Source organism: Rhipicephalus sanguineus, chromosome 1 (genome assembly GCF_013339695.2).
Source record: "Rhipicephalus sanguineus isolate Rsan-2018 chromosome 1, BIME_Rsan_1.4, whole genome shotgun sequence".
Taxonomy (NCBI): domain Eukaryota; kingdom Metazoa; phylum Arthropoda; class Arachnida; order Ixodida; family Ixodidae; genus Rhipicephalus; species Rhipicephalus sanguineus.
In genome coordinates this window covers 79,788,735-79,802,864 of record NC_051176.1, presented here as the reverse complement: position 1 = coordinate 79,802,864, position 14,130 = coordinate 79,788,735, and the positions used below count along the sequence as shown (strand labels likewise).

Sequence of the window (14,130 nt, the reverse complement as noted above, 5' to 3'; positions counted from 1 at the left end):
TACTGTACCCGGACGTCACAACACGCTACGAGTATAACGACTGGAGCACGTGACGAGCTTCTCGTCACACTCTCGTCACACTCGTCACATGCTCATGCAAGATAATGTGACGTTTCCACGGCTGCGCCGCACCATGGCTCCATTGGTGATGCACAAGCGTCCATTTTGAATGTTTTGGTGACGCACAAGCGGCCATTTTGGAAGTTTTGGTACCTGATGTCATCGCTACTAGCCAGACTGCTGCGTGAAGTCACCAGAATTAGTACTGTAGCCCGATGTCAAACTAGTGTTGATGTCGGTATGTGCGCTATGGTAAAATGGACTTTAATATCAAAATAAAATAGTGTGTTATCAGCATTTGCCGTCATTCACATTTGCTCAGAGCAGTCTCTGTATACAGGAGATTTGTATGGCAGAGTAAACTCACCTTCGAAAAATGCTGTCAGTACAGTGGAACTTCGTTAATACGTACCTGCCAGGAACGCCGCATAACTACGCACTAAACGGTAGTATGCATTAATCACCAAGTAAAAATTTGTATCTCCTCACGTACGCCATCGCCGCCAGCAAAGAAATAAATACAGTACCACAGCAAATATTGCCTAAAGTAACCACTGCAAAGCCTTTTCTTTCTTTTTGCCAAAGTGGAGAAAAGATTCTGGTACTCTTGCACGACCGTCCGATAGTGCCGATAGCGCGTGGTGGCGACGCCAAGGAGCATTTCGGAACTGTTACAGGGTCCGATATACGCAGTGACCGACATAGCAACAGAACGGACAGTGTCGGCTTTCCGCGATATATGTGTGTGCGTCTGTACCGCGATCTGCCACTAAACGAAAACTGACACAGTTCCGGTGAACCGTGGTACGGCTGCGTGGAGCCGATCAGCTCCTGGCTAGTTGTGTGCAGCGCGTCGCCTTCTCAGCAAGCGGCCCGGCGTCACTGCCGGGCTGCTTGCTGTACCGCATGCGCACATTTGTCGTGAGAGTATTCTTCGTACCCACTTCGCTACAGACCGTGCACAGATGCGGCGAGTAACTTGTTCGGTTAACGCGGCGATGCGCACTCCGCGACGCTCTAGCGGTCCTGGCAGCGGACGGAAGTGCGTTTGGGTGGTTGCCCAATAAAAGCGTGCAGTATGGTTACAACAGCGCTACGCTTGCTGTACCGTAAACGTGCATTTAGTGTGATAGCGTCGATGCAAAGAGGTTTCTCGTCGCCCTCGACCAGCAACACTCAACTCCACAACAGCGAGCTGCTTTCGTTTCTACAAAGCGGCGCGCGCTTGAACACGGCCCCGCACAATGAGGCGGCAGCGATCGGCGGCCCAGCGCGTTCAGGGTGTCGCCTATTAAAAACGTGTATAGTAGGCTTCAAGTAGTGCTGCGCAGCACGCGTGCCCGAGCAGATATCTGAAGATACTTATTGTGATAAGGAAGTCGACGATAAGTCATGCTGGCGCGTTCGTCGGTGGCCGCCACCTCACCTTCGTTCTTTCCCGATGCTTACCCGCAAAGGCGTCGCCGCAATCACGCGGAAGTCGGAATCAGTGATCGACCGATCTACGCACTTCTCGAAAAGACGGAAAACCTTTGGTGGCACATTGTGGCGTCGGGAAGTTGAGCGGTGCAGTAAAATTTTATGGCACAAAAAGTTATCACGGTACGCAGGGTACGCATTAACCGGTAGGCGTAGTACGAAGCACTAAGGCTTATGCGGTCAGGGAATGCATTAGGCTCTATGAGATTCGGTCGGGGATTCATCGCAACTACGTTTTAACCGTTAGTATGCTTAAAGCAGGTACATATTAACGAGGTTTGACTGTACCTCTTTAAGAAATACAGGTTTCTGGTAGGGGTGTGCAAATATTCGAGTTTCAAATTCGAATCGAATAGTTACTAATCAAATAATTCGATTCGACTTTTGAATAGCTAGTATTCGAAGTTTCAAATAATTTAACAGGACGAATATCTAAAACGCGACAAAGGCCAACGGTGCAACTTGGTTAGGGTAAGGTGGCTAAAACTAACGCTAACGTCGCCGTTCACTAAAGTTTCACTGACATCCTGGTTCAAAAGCGAGCACATGTTGGTCTCAAAGGAGATTATGTCATTTCCGCACGTAGAAAAACACGAGAAAACTATCCAGTCCTTCACAACTTCGCTCCCGAAACGAAGGCATGGACTTCTTGCGTAGTTCGGTCGCATATGTCACAAGCGCCGTAAAACGACCTGACTTTGGCCTGCGAAACCCTCGGTGATTGGCTTTGCATGTAAAAATTTGTTTACGCTGGGCAGTCGCTACTGCCGCACCGCACCACTAGTTCAAAAACTCCCATTGTTTGGGCGCACAGTTAAAACGCTGCTGTGAACGGGCGCCCGAAGACTTTTGGGTCCGGAGCACCCATGACGATGAAGCACAACATTACCGTTGTCAGATGAGCCATGTTACGTGACCATAGGGGAAAAGAAAGACTAGCTACCATACACCCCTTTATTAGGAGGTTAGGAGTGGCGCTGCTGGCTGGAATGGTGGCTCTTCCTATCAACATACCTGCACGCCCATAAAAGCTGAAACAAAAACTACTCCCAAACTAGTGCGTAATGAAGCTGTCAGCACGCCATAGCGTCCCTGATTTTTCCTTTGTCTTGCCGCAACTGGCGGTACACATTTCGTGTAAATATACTATTCGATATTCTATATTTTTGGCCACTATTCAGCACTATTCGATTCGAATTTAATTCGAGATTAAATTTCAGTATTCGCACACCCCTGGTCTCTGGCCAAAAACAGTTGTTCCTACACTTACATTTCATCTCCTACTGAGTTCTTCGCACCTTTAGTGCACTTAGATCCCAAATAAGAATAATAACAATGAAAAGAAGCCCGCATATAGGTGTGGTAAGGATTTATGTGATATGCCCCATATTTTCCAGATTAGGTCAGCCACCAATGTCCAACACATCACTGAAAAAAAACAGATGATCGTACACAACTCACTGAGCGAGCATTGGCAACGGACAGACCAGCAGTGAAACCTCTCGGTGGCATTACAGCTTGTACGGGCAATCATGCAGTACCTTGCATGCCTGCCACAAAATGCAAAATACACATATTCACCTTGGAACTTCATCCTTGAAATCATCCTTCCACGCGAATTTGTCAGCATACCCAGAAGTAGCATTGAACTGCTCGGCACCTGAAGGGTGAAAGGTGGAAAAGACAAATTTATGCGAGCATATGAAAGTTGTAGCAACAAACAATGTCACAATTAAGTTCTGACAGGAACACCAAACCAGCCTTCATTGGAAGACAACAGAAAAAAAAACTTATTTTGGACTTCTTTGGCAGGAAAGCACAGCTAATTAGCTGTGTGCCAAGCTTTCTTTCATTAATTTTTAATACAAACTGCAGCACTCACAATGTCCTCATGACGTCATGCACTCACTGCACAGTACGTCTTAGTATATTTTCTAAAATATTTATGCCACCCAAGACAACCATGACTGTGATTGCTGGTAGTTACAGCAACAGAATGACCAGTCTGTAGTAAGCTCCCGTGGGAATATGACAAGAAAAACTCACAACAGGCAAGCTGCTACTTGACTCACTAATCCACACATGTTGCCTGCTAGAGCTTTTGTTTGTTTCTGAATGCAATGGAGTGTTTTCCTTGTAAATAAACGATCAAATAGCCTCAGTTACACTCTGCAAGCATTCTTTTTTTACAGAACTGCTGTCAAAAAAACAAGAAAAGAAAGACTTCAAACCACTCAAATAGGATGTAATAAATGAGGTTTACTAGAAACATACACCAGTGTGATGAATGTTCTTACAATAACCTATGTTACATTTGAGTTTGGAATAACCTATGTTACATTTGAGGCCAGGCAGCTTCAGTGAGGTCAAATGACTTTGATGTGCTCCAAGAAGACACACTGAACATTTTATAGTTTGGTGACAACGAATGACATTTGGGTTCATTATACAGACAACGCAGAAGCGTGTCTTGACTCACAACCCACCTGAAATGTTCGAGACAGAAATACCTGCAGGCAAAGTCATGGCAACACTCTTCTGGGATACTGGAAAACTTCATAATTTATGCCAACTGAGGCAACTATGACTGCATGGCTGCGGAAAGTCACAACCCCAGACTGATTACTCCGCAGAATCCTATCGTGGGGAATCAACAAGTGAAGCTGACGAAAGGCGCAATGGCTCAGCAAGAATGTGCCGTGTTGATTCACTACCAAATCACAAATTACAATTCAAGGCGTTTCGCTTCAGCAGCCATTCAATTCACGCTTCATTTCTGGCCACGCTCCCTTTGATTATCCCGTATCAAGTTCTATCCACAAATCTCTCAACTGACAGTGTTCTTCCTCCATCTGCTGAAGATACAACAGAGGCTGCAGTGGTCTCGTTAGAGTTGAACAGAAGGATTTCACTGAGACGGTAGTTAAAGACCCAAAGGTGGGTTTATGTGCCCTGTTGTCCTGTCCTTTTGTGTCTTTGACCATATCATAATATCAAGCTGTCACCACTCTCAGACCATGTCCTCACACTCAGCTTCATGCTCATGATATGCAGAAGAAAGACAAAAGTTTGCGCCACATGTGCTTCTACTGTAACAGAGTACTTATTAATGGCCATAACAATTAACTTTAACCATCTGGGGTTCTCTAGGTGCACCTAAATCTAAGTAGACGAGCGTTATTAAACTCTTCCCCCATTGTCATAGAGTAGTGGTGGCCAGGAATTCGACCCGTGAACAACTTAACACCAGAATGCCACAGCCACTGAGCCAATATGGCAGGTGGCCAATGCATTGTACGGGTGCAATTACACGCCGAAACCATGATATGATTATGAGGTATGCCATAGTGGAAGACTCCGGATTAATTTGGAACACCTGGGGTTCTTTAATGTGAACCTAAATATAAGCACATGGGCGTTCTTTGCATTTTGTTCCTATTGAAATGCAGCTGCTATGTCTAGGAATCGAACCCACACGCTTGTACGGGTATAAGCCGTTTTTCAGACAGCCACAGGAGCAACAAATATATTATCTCCTGTTGCTGTTACAGTAAGTGAGTTCAGTCATAAAAAAATAATAGGTAATGCTTCACAATGACAAGGAAAAACAGTGAATTTATAAAAAAAAAGTGGGTTAATTGCATCAAGCTAACAGAGGAGTGCACTAAAGAATAAAGTAAAACATTTATGAACATTTTTCATGTCAGGGAAATGAGGTTAGCACTTTCAGGCAAATAAATGCTTTGATTATTGCACATTCATTTCTTTGGTTCTTAAAAGCGGACCAACCACTAATAGTTGTGGTACCAAATTTTTCAAGAGCAACGTGGCCCCATGGCATGCTACCCATCTCTCCCATGTTCTTACAGGATAGCATTTCCTAGAGTTTAGCAACTGTCTGTCAACCCGCATGAGCTCGTGATAAGATATGGGAAAGAACTTTGATCCTCACACATCATGTATCATGTTGGAAAATTAATATCCTGTGCACTAATTGAGAAATCTTGGTTGGGTCAGAAATGCAAAGAACTGCGCTTGGACACATTTAAACCTCAATAATATAATGAATATTACCACAACAAATTGTCCTTGTTAAAGGACCCTGCAACAACTTTTCAAGTTACCATAGAATGACCTTACTATTTGACTCTGTTGCCCCATGAATTTCCTATTGGAAAAGTTTTTCCAATCCAAGTATAAGCAGAGTTGTCGCACTAAGTGAGCGTTTTCTCATGAACGAGTTGGGAACTATGGGGGGGGGGGGGGGAATGGTAAGGGGGCGACGCATCGCCCGAAAGTTACATTGATGTGAGTCATGGCCTTGATCATTTTCTCCCCCACCACCCCCTTTTTTTCTTTGACCGTATTGGCCACTCCTTCTGGTTCAGACATGCACAGCACTTGCATATGGCAGCCCCCCATGAGCAGGTAGGTACCTACACGATGCAGTACCAAATGCAGTGCCTAATGGTACCTACACGAGCTGGCCAAGGCAGAGTTGCCAGATGCTACCGAACTAACAAGCAAATAATCATCGCCAGAGAAGCCCAAAAAAAGTAGCGCGACTTTCGCGAAGAAGCTCAAAAGAAGCGAAAATTTATTGAATCTTCCTATTCTTGAAAATATTTTTAATTATAACAAGATACGTCACTCAAATACGAAAGGGAGTTGAAAAAAAATCACCTTGGTTATTTTGTACAGCGAAAATATGCGCACCTATGAATGAAAGAACATGTTTACTTTTTAACGTTGTCTCCATGGTAGTCTCCATTCGGTTAAGTGCATGTTTGCCAGTGCATGATTAACGTTACTAGTTGATTCCCCCAACGTACGTTTGACTTCAACACTCAACTATTCAGTCATCAACAAACGCGCTATTAGTGAACGACAAACGCGCTATTGGTGAACATGATGATAACTAAAATAACTATATTTGCTGGGAAAATCCGAATATGCCCAAAAAACGTGACATGCGACTGCAAAATTCTACAAACAACTCGGCAAAAAAATAAGCCCAAATCCACTCATTATAAGCGGAACTGGCAACTCTGGGCCAAGGCCTCTGAGATCGTCCTCTGGCACGCCGTTCATGAAATTAGCCAAACCTGTAGTGTCTGCTTGCTGCATAGTTGTGCCTGCTACCGGTGTACAGTAGGGGCAACATTACGAAGAAGAGGGGAAGCGACCTTTTGCTGTCTTTTGCAAATTCCCTGCTGCATACAGTGCAATATTTGGCCCACATGTTCACAGGAGCCTTGACTACAGATCGGCAATGTTTTCTGACCATGTTCAAAAAGTGTTGCAGGGCCCTTTTAATGTTGAATGCAACTTTGTTATAAGGATGTTAAATGCCATAAAATATCATTTACACGGTTTACAATACAACGTCCAACTCCAAAGCTGGCCAGGAAACAAGCATGGTAGAAAACGTACCAGTTTCTAAAACAAGTTGAATTATGTCTGCCTATACATGCATGTAGGGCCAAACTTTCAAAGGTAAGAGCCACTACTGGGCTAATATATAACTGAAACGTTTGCAGTTGCTTTTGGAAAGAAAGTAAGTGCCTCAACAAAAACATAATTTATTCTCACCAGTAATGACTAGGACTTCCCTGGATCCAAGAGCTTCGGTAAACAACCGAGACACGATCAGCTCGGGGCACATCATGAACCGGATCTCTTCTTGCACGCAACCACCACCCAACACTCCTCCACCAATGAACTTATTTGCGAAGTCAACCTACAGTTAAGGTAAATGAAAGCACACACATGAGTGTTACATAAAAAAAAACTGATTTTGGACCACTACTAAAAGTTGCCAGGAGAAGAAAACGAGACAACACAAACATTCTTTTCTGTGTCTGTGTTTGCATGCCCACCCTCTTTCATGGTGAACATTTACCAACTATAGCTCAACTTTCTGCCGCTCTATGCATAGAGCAGATTTAGCAAACAGAAGAGAGTTATCAAAACCTTAAAGGACACCGCACCAGGTTTGCAAATGTAAGCGAACGGCGTAAATTTTTAGTCGTGAGCCGACGCTGACGCTCCCAGGGTAGCTTTGCTTATAGTCAAGGTCACATGCACAAATGCCTCTAGGTACAATGCACTGCCTGCAACGTCAACATTTATGGCATGTGACCTCAGTAAATTACCCAATGCAGAATGCACAATACCGCCAATCTGAGTATACTGGCATGTCCAACAAAAAAAGAAGGAAGAAGAAGGAAAAGAGGCAGAGCTTGTGATATAAACGTCACACTGTCCTGAAACTCTTTCAAACTTGGTTAATTTCCAACATTCAGGATGCTAAGGGCTGGGGTCAAAAAAAGCATCATGTGGACTTTACTAGGACCTCGACTCAGTACATGGTGTAGGAAGGAGAGGTGACTCAACGCGGCGAGCGAGCGTGGCGAAATTTTGTTAGGGTTCACGTACTTGCACGTAGGTGGCGCTATGCTAACGGGGGCCGCTGACCACTAAGCGCACCCGCAGAATCCATACTGAAAACTACATCACTGCATTCCAGGCTCTTCTTGCACTGCTTCTTGAAAGGCGTGGCATGTCCTTGCCTCTCACCTGGCCTCTTTAGTTTTTTTCTCTTATTCGACAGATAGCTAAGGCAATCTGGAAACATAGTAGGCACTGCATCTTTCTCCCAGGTTTTGGTCACCAGATGTGGCTCGAAGTGCCTTTTGCAGAGGTGGTCAGTAGACTGCAACATCTTATCTTTGCAAGGTATGACATTCCTCCATACCCGAAGGCGCTCTTCCTCTTTTGGCGCGAAAAACAAAGAGCTTCTCAGTGTACGACTTGTACCCTGTTGCGCAACATGGAGTGAAACACTTTTTGCCCATCGCTCCCAGGGCCCACGCACCTCACATAAGTTCACAGGATGAAAGAAAACTGTCATACAGTACGAATAGTTTCACAAAACACGAATACAGATGTTTTGACATGAAACGTGGCGTCGCGGACAGAGCGAAGTGAAGTGGCGCCCAGCAGTTTTACACCCGTTCTATCGGCCCCCATGCGCCGAGAGCCGTCTGGTGGAAAGAAGGCGAACGTGAACAACTTTTCGACGCGGCTGCTCCACTGCGCCTCCAAGCCAATGTGTACCTCTCCTTCCTACACCATGACCCACTACAAACGGCAAGCATATTCAGCATACAGCCCAGTAAGACAATATGCACAAACTGAAAGAAACAATACATGTGACACAGTACAAATCTAATAAAGCATAAACAGTAAAATAGCACAGTAAAGTGAAAAAGAGCAAACTGAGGGATACAACGATCTCAGTTATATCGTGATAACTACAATAGGGAAGAAGGCAGAGATAAAATGAAGTTAGAGGATGCTAGCTGACGTAGGAGTACTATGGCAGTGATGCTTGCCTCCTGACAGCATGGTTACACGACTTCAATTTGTGGAATTCTCGAAATATAACGCTACCTCGATGGCACTCTCTGGTGGGAGGTCTTTTAAAGAGCGCAATACAGCATTATTTCCTATAAAACCCACTGGAAATTTTCCTTACACAACTTGCAATAGGCCTTATGAGGGGCCTTGTAATAGTAGTGGACCGTTTCGGTTAAACAATCTTGAGACCATCATCTTGCGTGTCACAGCTACGAAAGGCCCCTAAAGTGCTGCTGCAATTCCCAAAAGCTACTGGACTGACTGACTGTCTGCAACATAGAGCCAATGCTGTTACAATGTCGGTGGCATTAACAGTGGACTTTCTTTTCATCTCTCACGCCTTCCCTCCCCTTTCCTCTTCCCCAGTATAGGGTAGCCAACCAACCTCAGTCCTGATCAAGCTCCCCGTTTTCCATTTATCCTTTCCCTTCTTCATCCTTGGTTATACAATGGAAGCTGTAAGGCATGCCTAGGGAGCATTTCACGGAAGTAAGCTTTATAATTAGTTCATTATTACAGAAAAAGAAACTGTGCCATGTTCCCATGATAAGCTCTGCCTCCCTTTTTCCTTCTTCCTCTCCTTTCTTCCTTTCCCGATGCAGGTGCTTCGGATGATTACCTGAAGTCATCTTCCATGTTTGGTGGTGTTGCAAATAATGCATCTAACATCAAGAAATTTGTGTGTGCGACAGCTGAAAGCATGGCCCATCAAGGAGAAGGGCACATGGCCATCTGTTTTAAATTTCAACTGTTTTCGTGCCCTCCAGCGATAGAATAGTTTGCATACACGATCGTCACCTCGTGATCTAAGTGCCACGCTTGTTTGTTATCAATACCCAAACCTGGTGAGGGGCATTTTAAATGTAACACCCAGAACCAAAAGTGCATTGCTGTAATATGCAGCTTAGATAAGCCGTGAATATCTGCACATACATATCTGTATGCAGTGATGCTGACGAACTTGTCATTTCTGTGATGAATTTCACCCAACACATGTGAGCACACTATGCCATAAATATGAAGAATTAGTTTAGACATTGACACAATTGGAACGATATCATGTTCATTATATTCAATATTAATTATAAAAACAAACAAGAACCAGCACCAACAAATCGGCAGTTGGGGCCACGTAACAGAGTTATGAAGGCGAACAAGGCTAACACACAAAAATAGTGCGATTCGAGATAATAAAAACTGTCAATATGGTTCCTAGGCCATTTATAACAAACAAAAAATAACTTTACTCTTGTGGGCATTTCAATTTTTTGCTACTCACTTGCTTGGCATCGTGAACTATTCACAAACAAAAAAATTTGCTTTACTATTAAAGGTACAATGTCGGATCCTGCATTTTCTGTTTTGTTTTTGTAGAATACTGTTGAGCAGAGGCAAAAAAAAATCATTTTTGGGTTGACTTTGTTACAACCTGCAATATTTCGCCTTGACAGTACATAGCACTATAATGGCTAAAGGTCACATACTGTGTCCATAACTGCATTTCAACAGTGGTCCCTGTAATCGTGCGCTTTGACTTTATACAGAAGCAAGAAAAATATTCAACTTTAAAGGGAATCTGGCATTCCCATTTACACAGGCACATCTTGAAATGCCAGTGGTAAAAGCATTCACGCTACAGTCCAGGTGGTAAAAAGATTAAGCTTTACCGACTCCTTAAAATTATGCGCTGAGAGATATGCAGGATCCACCTCTCTACATAACTTATGCAGACAGGGGGACACAAATTGAGACGACAATTGTTGTTGCCAGCAACATAACAAAACGCAATTAACATTTCAGTGACTGCAGTAAGCAGGCCTGTTTGCATTGGAAACCAAAAGACGGTCGTATTCTAACACAATTCCATTTGGTAGAATTCTTCCAGCATGCCCATGTTCCAAGATATCTACAAACAAGACCGTGAGGATCCGTCCAAATCTCCTCCCCAAAATGGCATGGCTGCTGCGTCCAGCATCAAATCTGTCCACAGTATGGAGTATGAAGGCATACGTAAACGTGATAGCTATTCCCCTTTCCCTAATGAATTACTCACAATAACTGTACTCCTCTCAACCATTAATTTATTTTACTTAATTATGCTGCTAACAATGACAATTGTCACCTCAATTCGCATCCCACTGGCCGCATAAGCTTTTCTGCAAATGAATCAGTATAGCTTAATTTTGACTGGTCGCCTGGTGCATATGCTACGAAACTGTGTTGCCTGGTACAACAAACCAGCAAACTCACTCACCTGCAGCATGCCCTGACCTTCACGTTCAATGAACCCCAACTCGGACACAAAAAGATTTCCCAGTTTGCGTTTCGAACTGCTCCACTCATAGGGCTCAGTCAGACATCTCCTGTGAAACGTCAGCATCCCAGTAGGCTCTACATGGTTGGTTGAAACATAGACATAGTGTCACTAAACAGTAACAAACAAGTCAATCACTTAATTACGGTAAACCAAAAAAGAACACAAAGTTAAGCGCCACTGGTACACGCCACTAATTGTATGCCAGAAATACTAATTGTAATGGTAATCCAGTAAAATGTGCGAAACTGAAAATCAGCCTTTCAATTCCTGCTTTAGCTTCCCGTGACATCGCAAGATTTAGACAGCGAATGCTAGGGCCTAGTTAATCACTTATCGACAAACAAGGATTCCATTAATCTAAAGGAACCAAACACTTCACCTTGTGAGCATTCTAAAGCTTTTTTTTTTTAACAAAACTGTTCGAATATCTGAAAGTACTACTCTGAAATTCATGAAGTCGTAAAGGACTGTTGCTAATTTTCTCCACTAATTACAAACCTTTATACCGCAAAACAAAAGCAAAGCAAGTCACAAAATCACATCAGACTAAATGGACACACAAAAACGTGGCAATCGAAGTAAACGTTAAAGAACCCCACGTGGTTGAAATTTCCGGAGTCCTCCACTGCGACGTGCCTCATAATCATATCGTGGTTTTGTCACGCAAAACCACAGCAATTATTATTATTATTATTATTATTATTATGAAAACTGTGGCAAGATGGGCTTTCTGTATTTCCCGAAAATGGTCAATCTGTGCACCATCTGGGCTGATCAACTTTTACAATATTTCGTTCTAGAGTGACATTTCCAACCACTCTTGAAACAACAAGGATTCAGCTGGGGCTAGCTGGTACCACTTTTGGGCAATGTAAAGATTGCAGGATAAAGCCATTTCCAGAAGTGAATTGATGAAAAACTCGACGCTGTTGATTACTATATCACATCAGTTATGTGATTAACAATGCTAACCGCACTCTCGGCTTCTTGCGCCGTAACTTTTCATTAGCACCTGTTTCATTAAAACTTCTTCTTTACAAAACACTAGTCAGATCTAAACTCGAGTACGCCTCATCAATTTGGGATCCTCATTCTTGTTTACTTATTAATGCACTGGAAGCCATCCAAAATCGCTCAGCTCGCTTCATTGTCGCTAATTACTCCCGTACTGCTAGCATTTCATCAATTAAAACTTCTCTAGACCTTCCTACCCTTTCTAACAGGAGGAAGCAGGCCCGCCTATGTCTCTTCCACAAAATTTTTTTCATGAATCCTGAAATAAAACGCACATTGTTCTCGCCACCTTCTTACGTTTCATCTCGCATCGACCATAACTTCAAAGTCCATGTGCCATTCTGCCATACCAACATATACTTCCACTCCTTCGTGCCGAAGACTTCATCCGAATGGAACCACCTTCCTGCCTCCATCACCAGCAACCCTGATCATGCATCATTCAAGACTGCCATCTCTAACCTGTAACCACTCCTCTCTGTAACGCCGCAATGGCATTGAGAGTATTTAAATAAATAAATAAATAAATATGCTCTCCCCCCACCTTTCTTTTTCACATTAAAGAGAAAGCCATGACACAAGTCACGTGGCCGTAGACCTACGCAAGTCATGTGGCCGTAGAAGTCTTACACTCCAAGGTGCATTTGTTTTTTATCTGCAACATTTTCTACGAAATGAGTGCTTCCAATGTTATGGCCGCATCTCTTGAATGCAAGTTCTCAACAAATCAGATACGATTACTCCAACATATTTGTTATTCCAGCAGGCATCACACTATGTTCCTGTCGTGAGCATGTGTGATACGCTGTGGCCATTGGTCCAATAAACTTATAGATCTATTCAATTGGATCCATACATTTATTGGATCCAAAAGGCATCGATCCACGATGCCTTTTGTGCAATAAATGTGTCATATTTTGCAATGTATGAGCTGGCATTGAACTGTACATCGAATTATATAGAAAGATTATTTTATACCCATGTGCCAGACTTTTCTTTTTTTCCTTCATGGTTAAGCATTGAGCAAAGTCTCCCAAGCCTTCATAGCATTGCCGGCTGCGTGTGTTCAACATCACATTATTATGTTGCAAAATATAACATGTTAGGTAAAGGAAGGTGCAAACATAAACATTTCTTAATGCTAATTGAATACTTTTTCAAATACTGAATAAATATATACAGAAGAATTTATTAGTAAGCTTCTGAACTTTAACATGCAGAAACATTGAAGTTGTAGAACAGCACTAAAAATGGACTAGTAAGCGATTACAGTAAGAGCTTGTTTGAACCTCAGCAATTCGTAAAAATGAACAATTCCCACTGTCGTGCCAACCTGTGCATTATTACATAGCATCAAACGCCCAATAAGACAAATGCACTTGATCTATACACCAGTTATCAGCACATTTAGTATAAGGAGATAGGATCAGAAGTGCGGGTAGCACTGCATAAGTAATATGAACAAAACAAAAGCTGCATTAGCATGCAAATAAAATGAAGTGCACAAAGGGGTACAGTATGTCATAACGCCGGTTTAAAACGCATGCCCCATGAAACCAAAAGGTTGCCTTTCCCGCATTAGTAATTCGGTGGCTCAGCTCACTTTACGTGCTAAATTTTGCAATGATTGAAACGTGCTCATCTGAATGAAATTGGACACACATTTGCAAATTCAAAGAAACGAATGCAAAGAACCACTCCTTCACATCCAGTACAGTCGAACCCGACTATATCGAACCCGTTTACATTGAATTATCCTGTATATCGAACAACTTCTGAACACGGTATAGTTACAGGGAGAATATATAGCGAAAATTACGGTTACATCGAACAAGAAT

At 43.1% G+C, this 14,130-nt stretch overlaps 1 protein-coding gene across 2 annotated transcripts in view; it reads right to left on the bottom strand.

Annotated features, from left to right (window-relative positions):
* The window catches only part of LOC119393306 (poly(ADP-ribose) glycohydrolase), a 50,797-nt gene that overhangs the window by 7,550 nt on the left and 29,117 nt on the right, over nt 1-14,130 (bottom strand). For both annotated transcript variants that reach the window (XM_049414881.1, XM_037660252.2), the window contains exons 13-15: nt 11,216-11,352; nt 7,132-7,279; nt 3,121-3,199 (exon numbers count right to left, since the gene is read on the bottom strand). In XM_049414881.1, the coding sequence (XP_049270838.1) occupies nt 3,121-3,199; nt 7,132-7,279; nt 11,216-11,352 (364 nt within the window). The remainder of the gene's footprint in view (nt 1-3,120; nt 3,200-7,131; nt 7,280-11,215; nt 11,353-14,130) is intronic.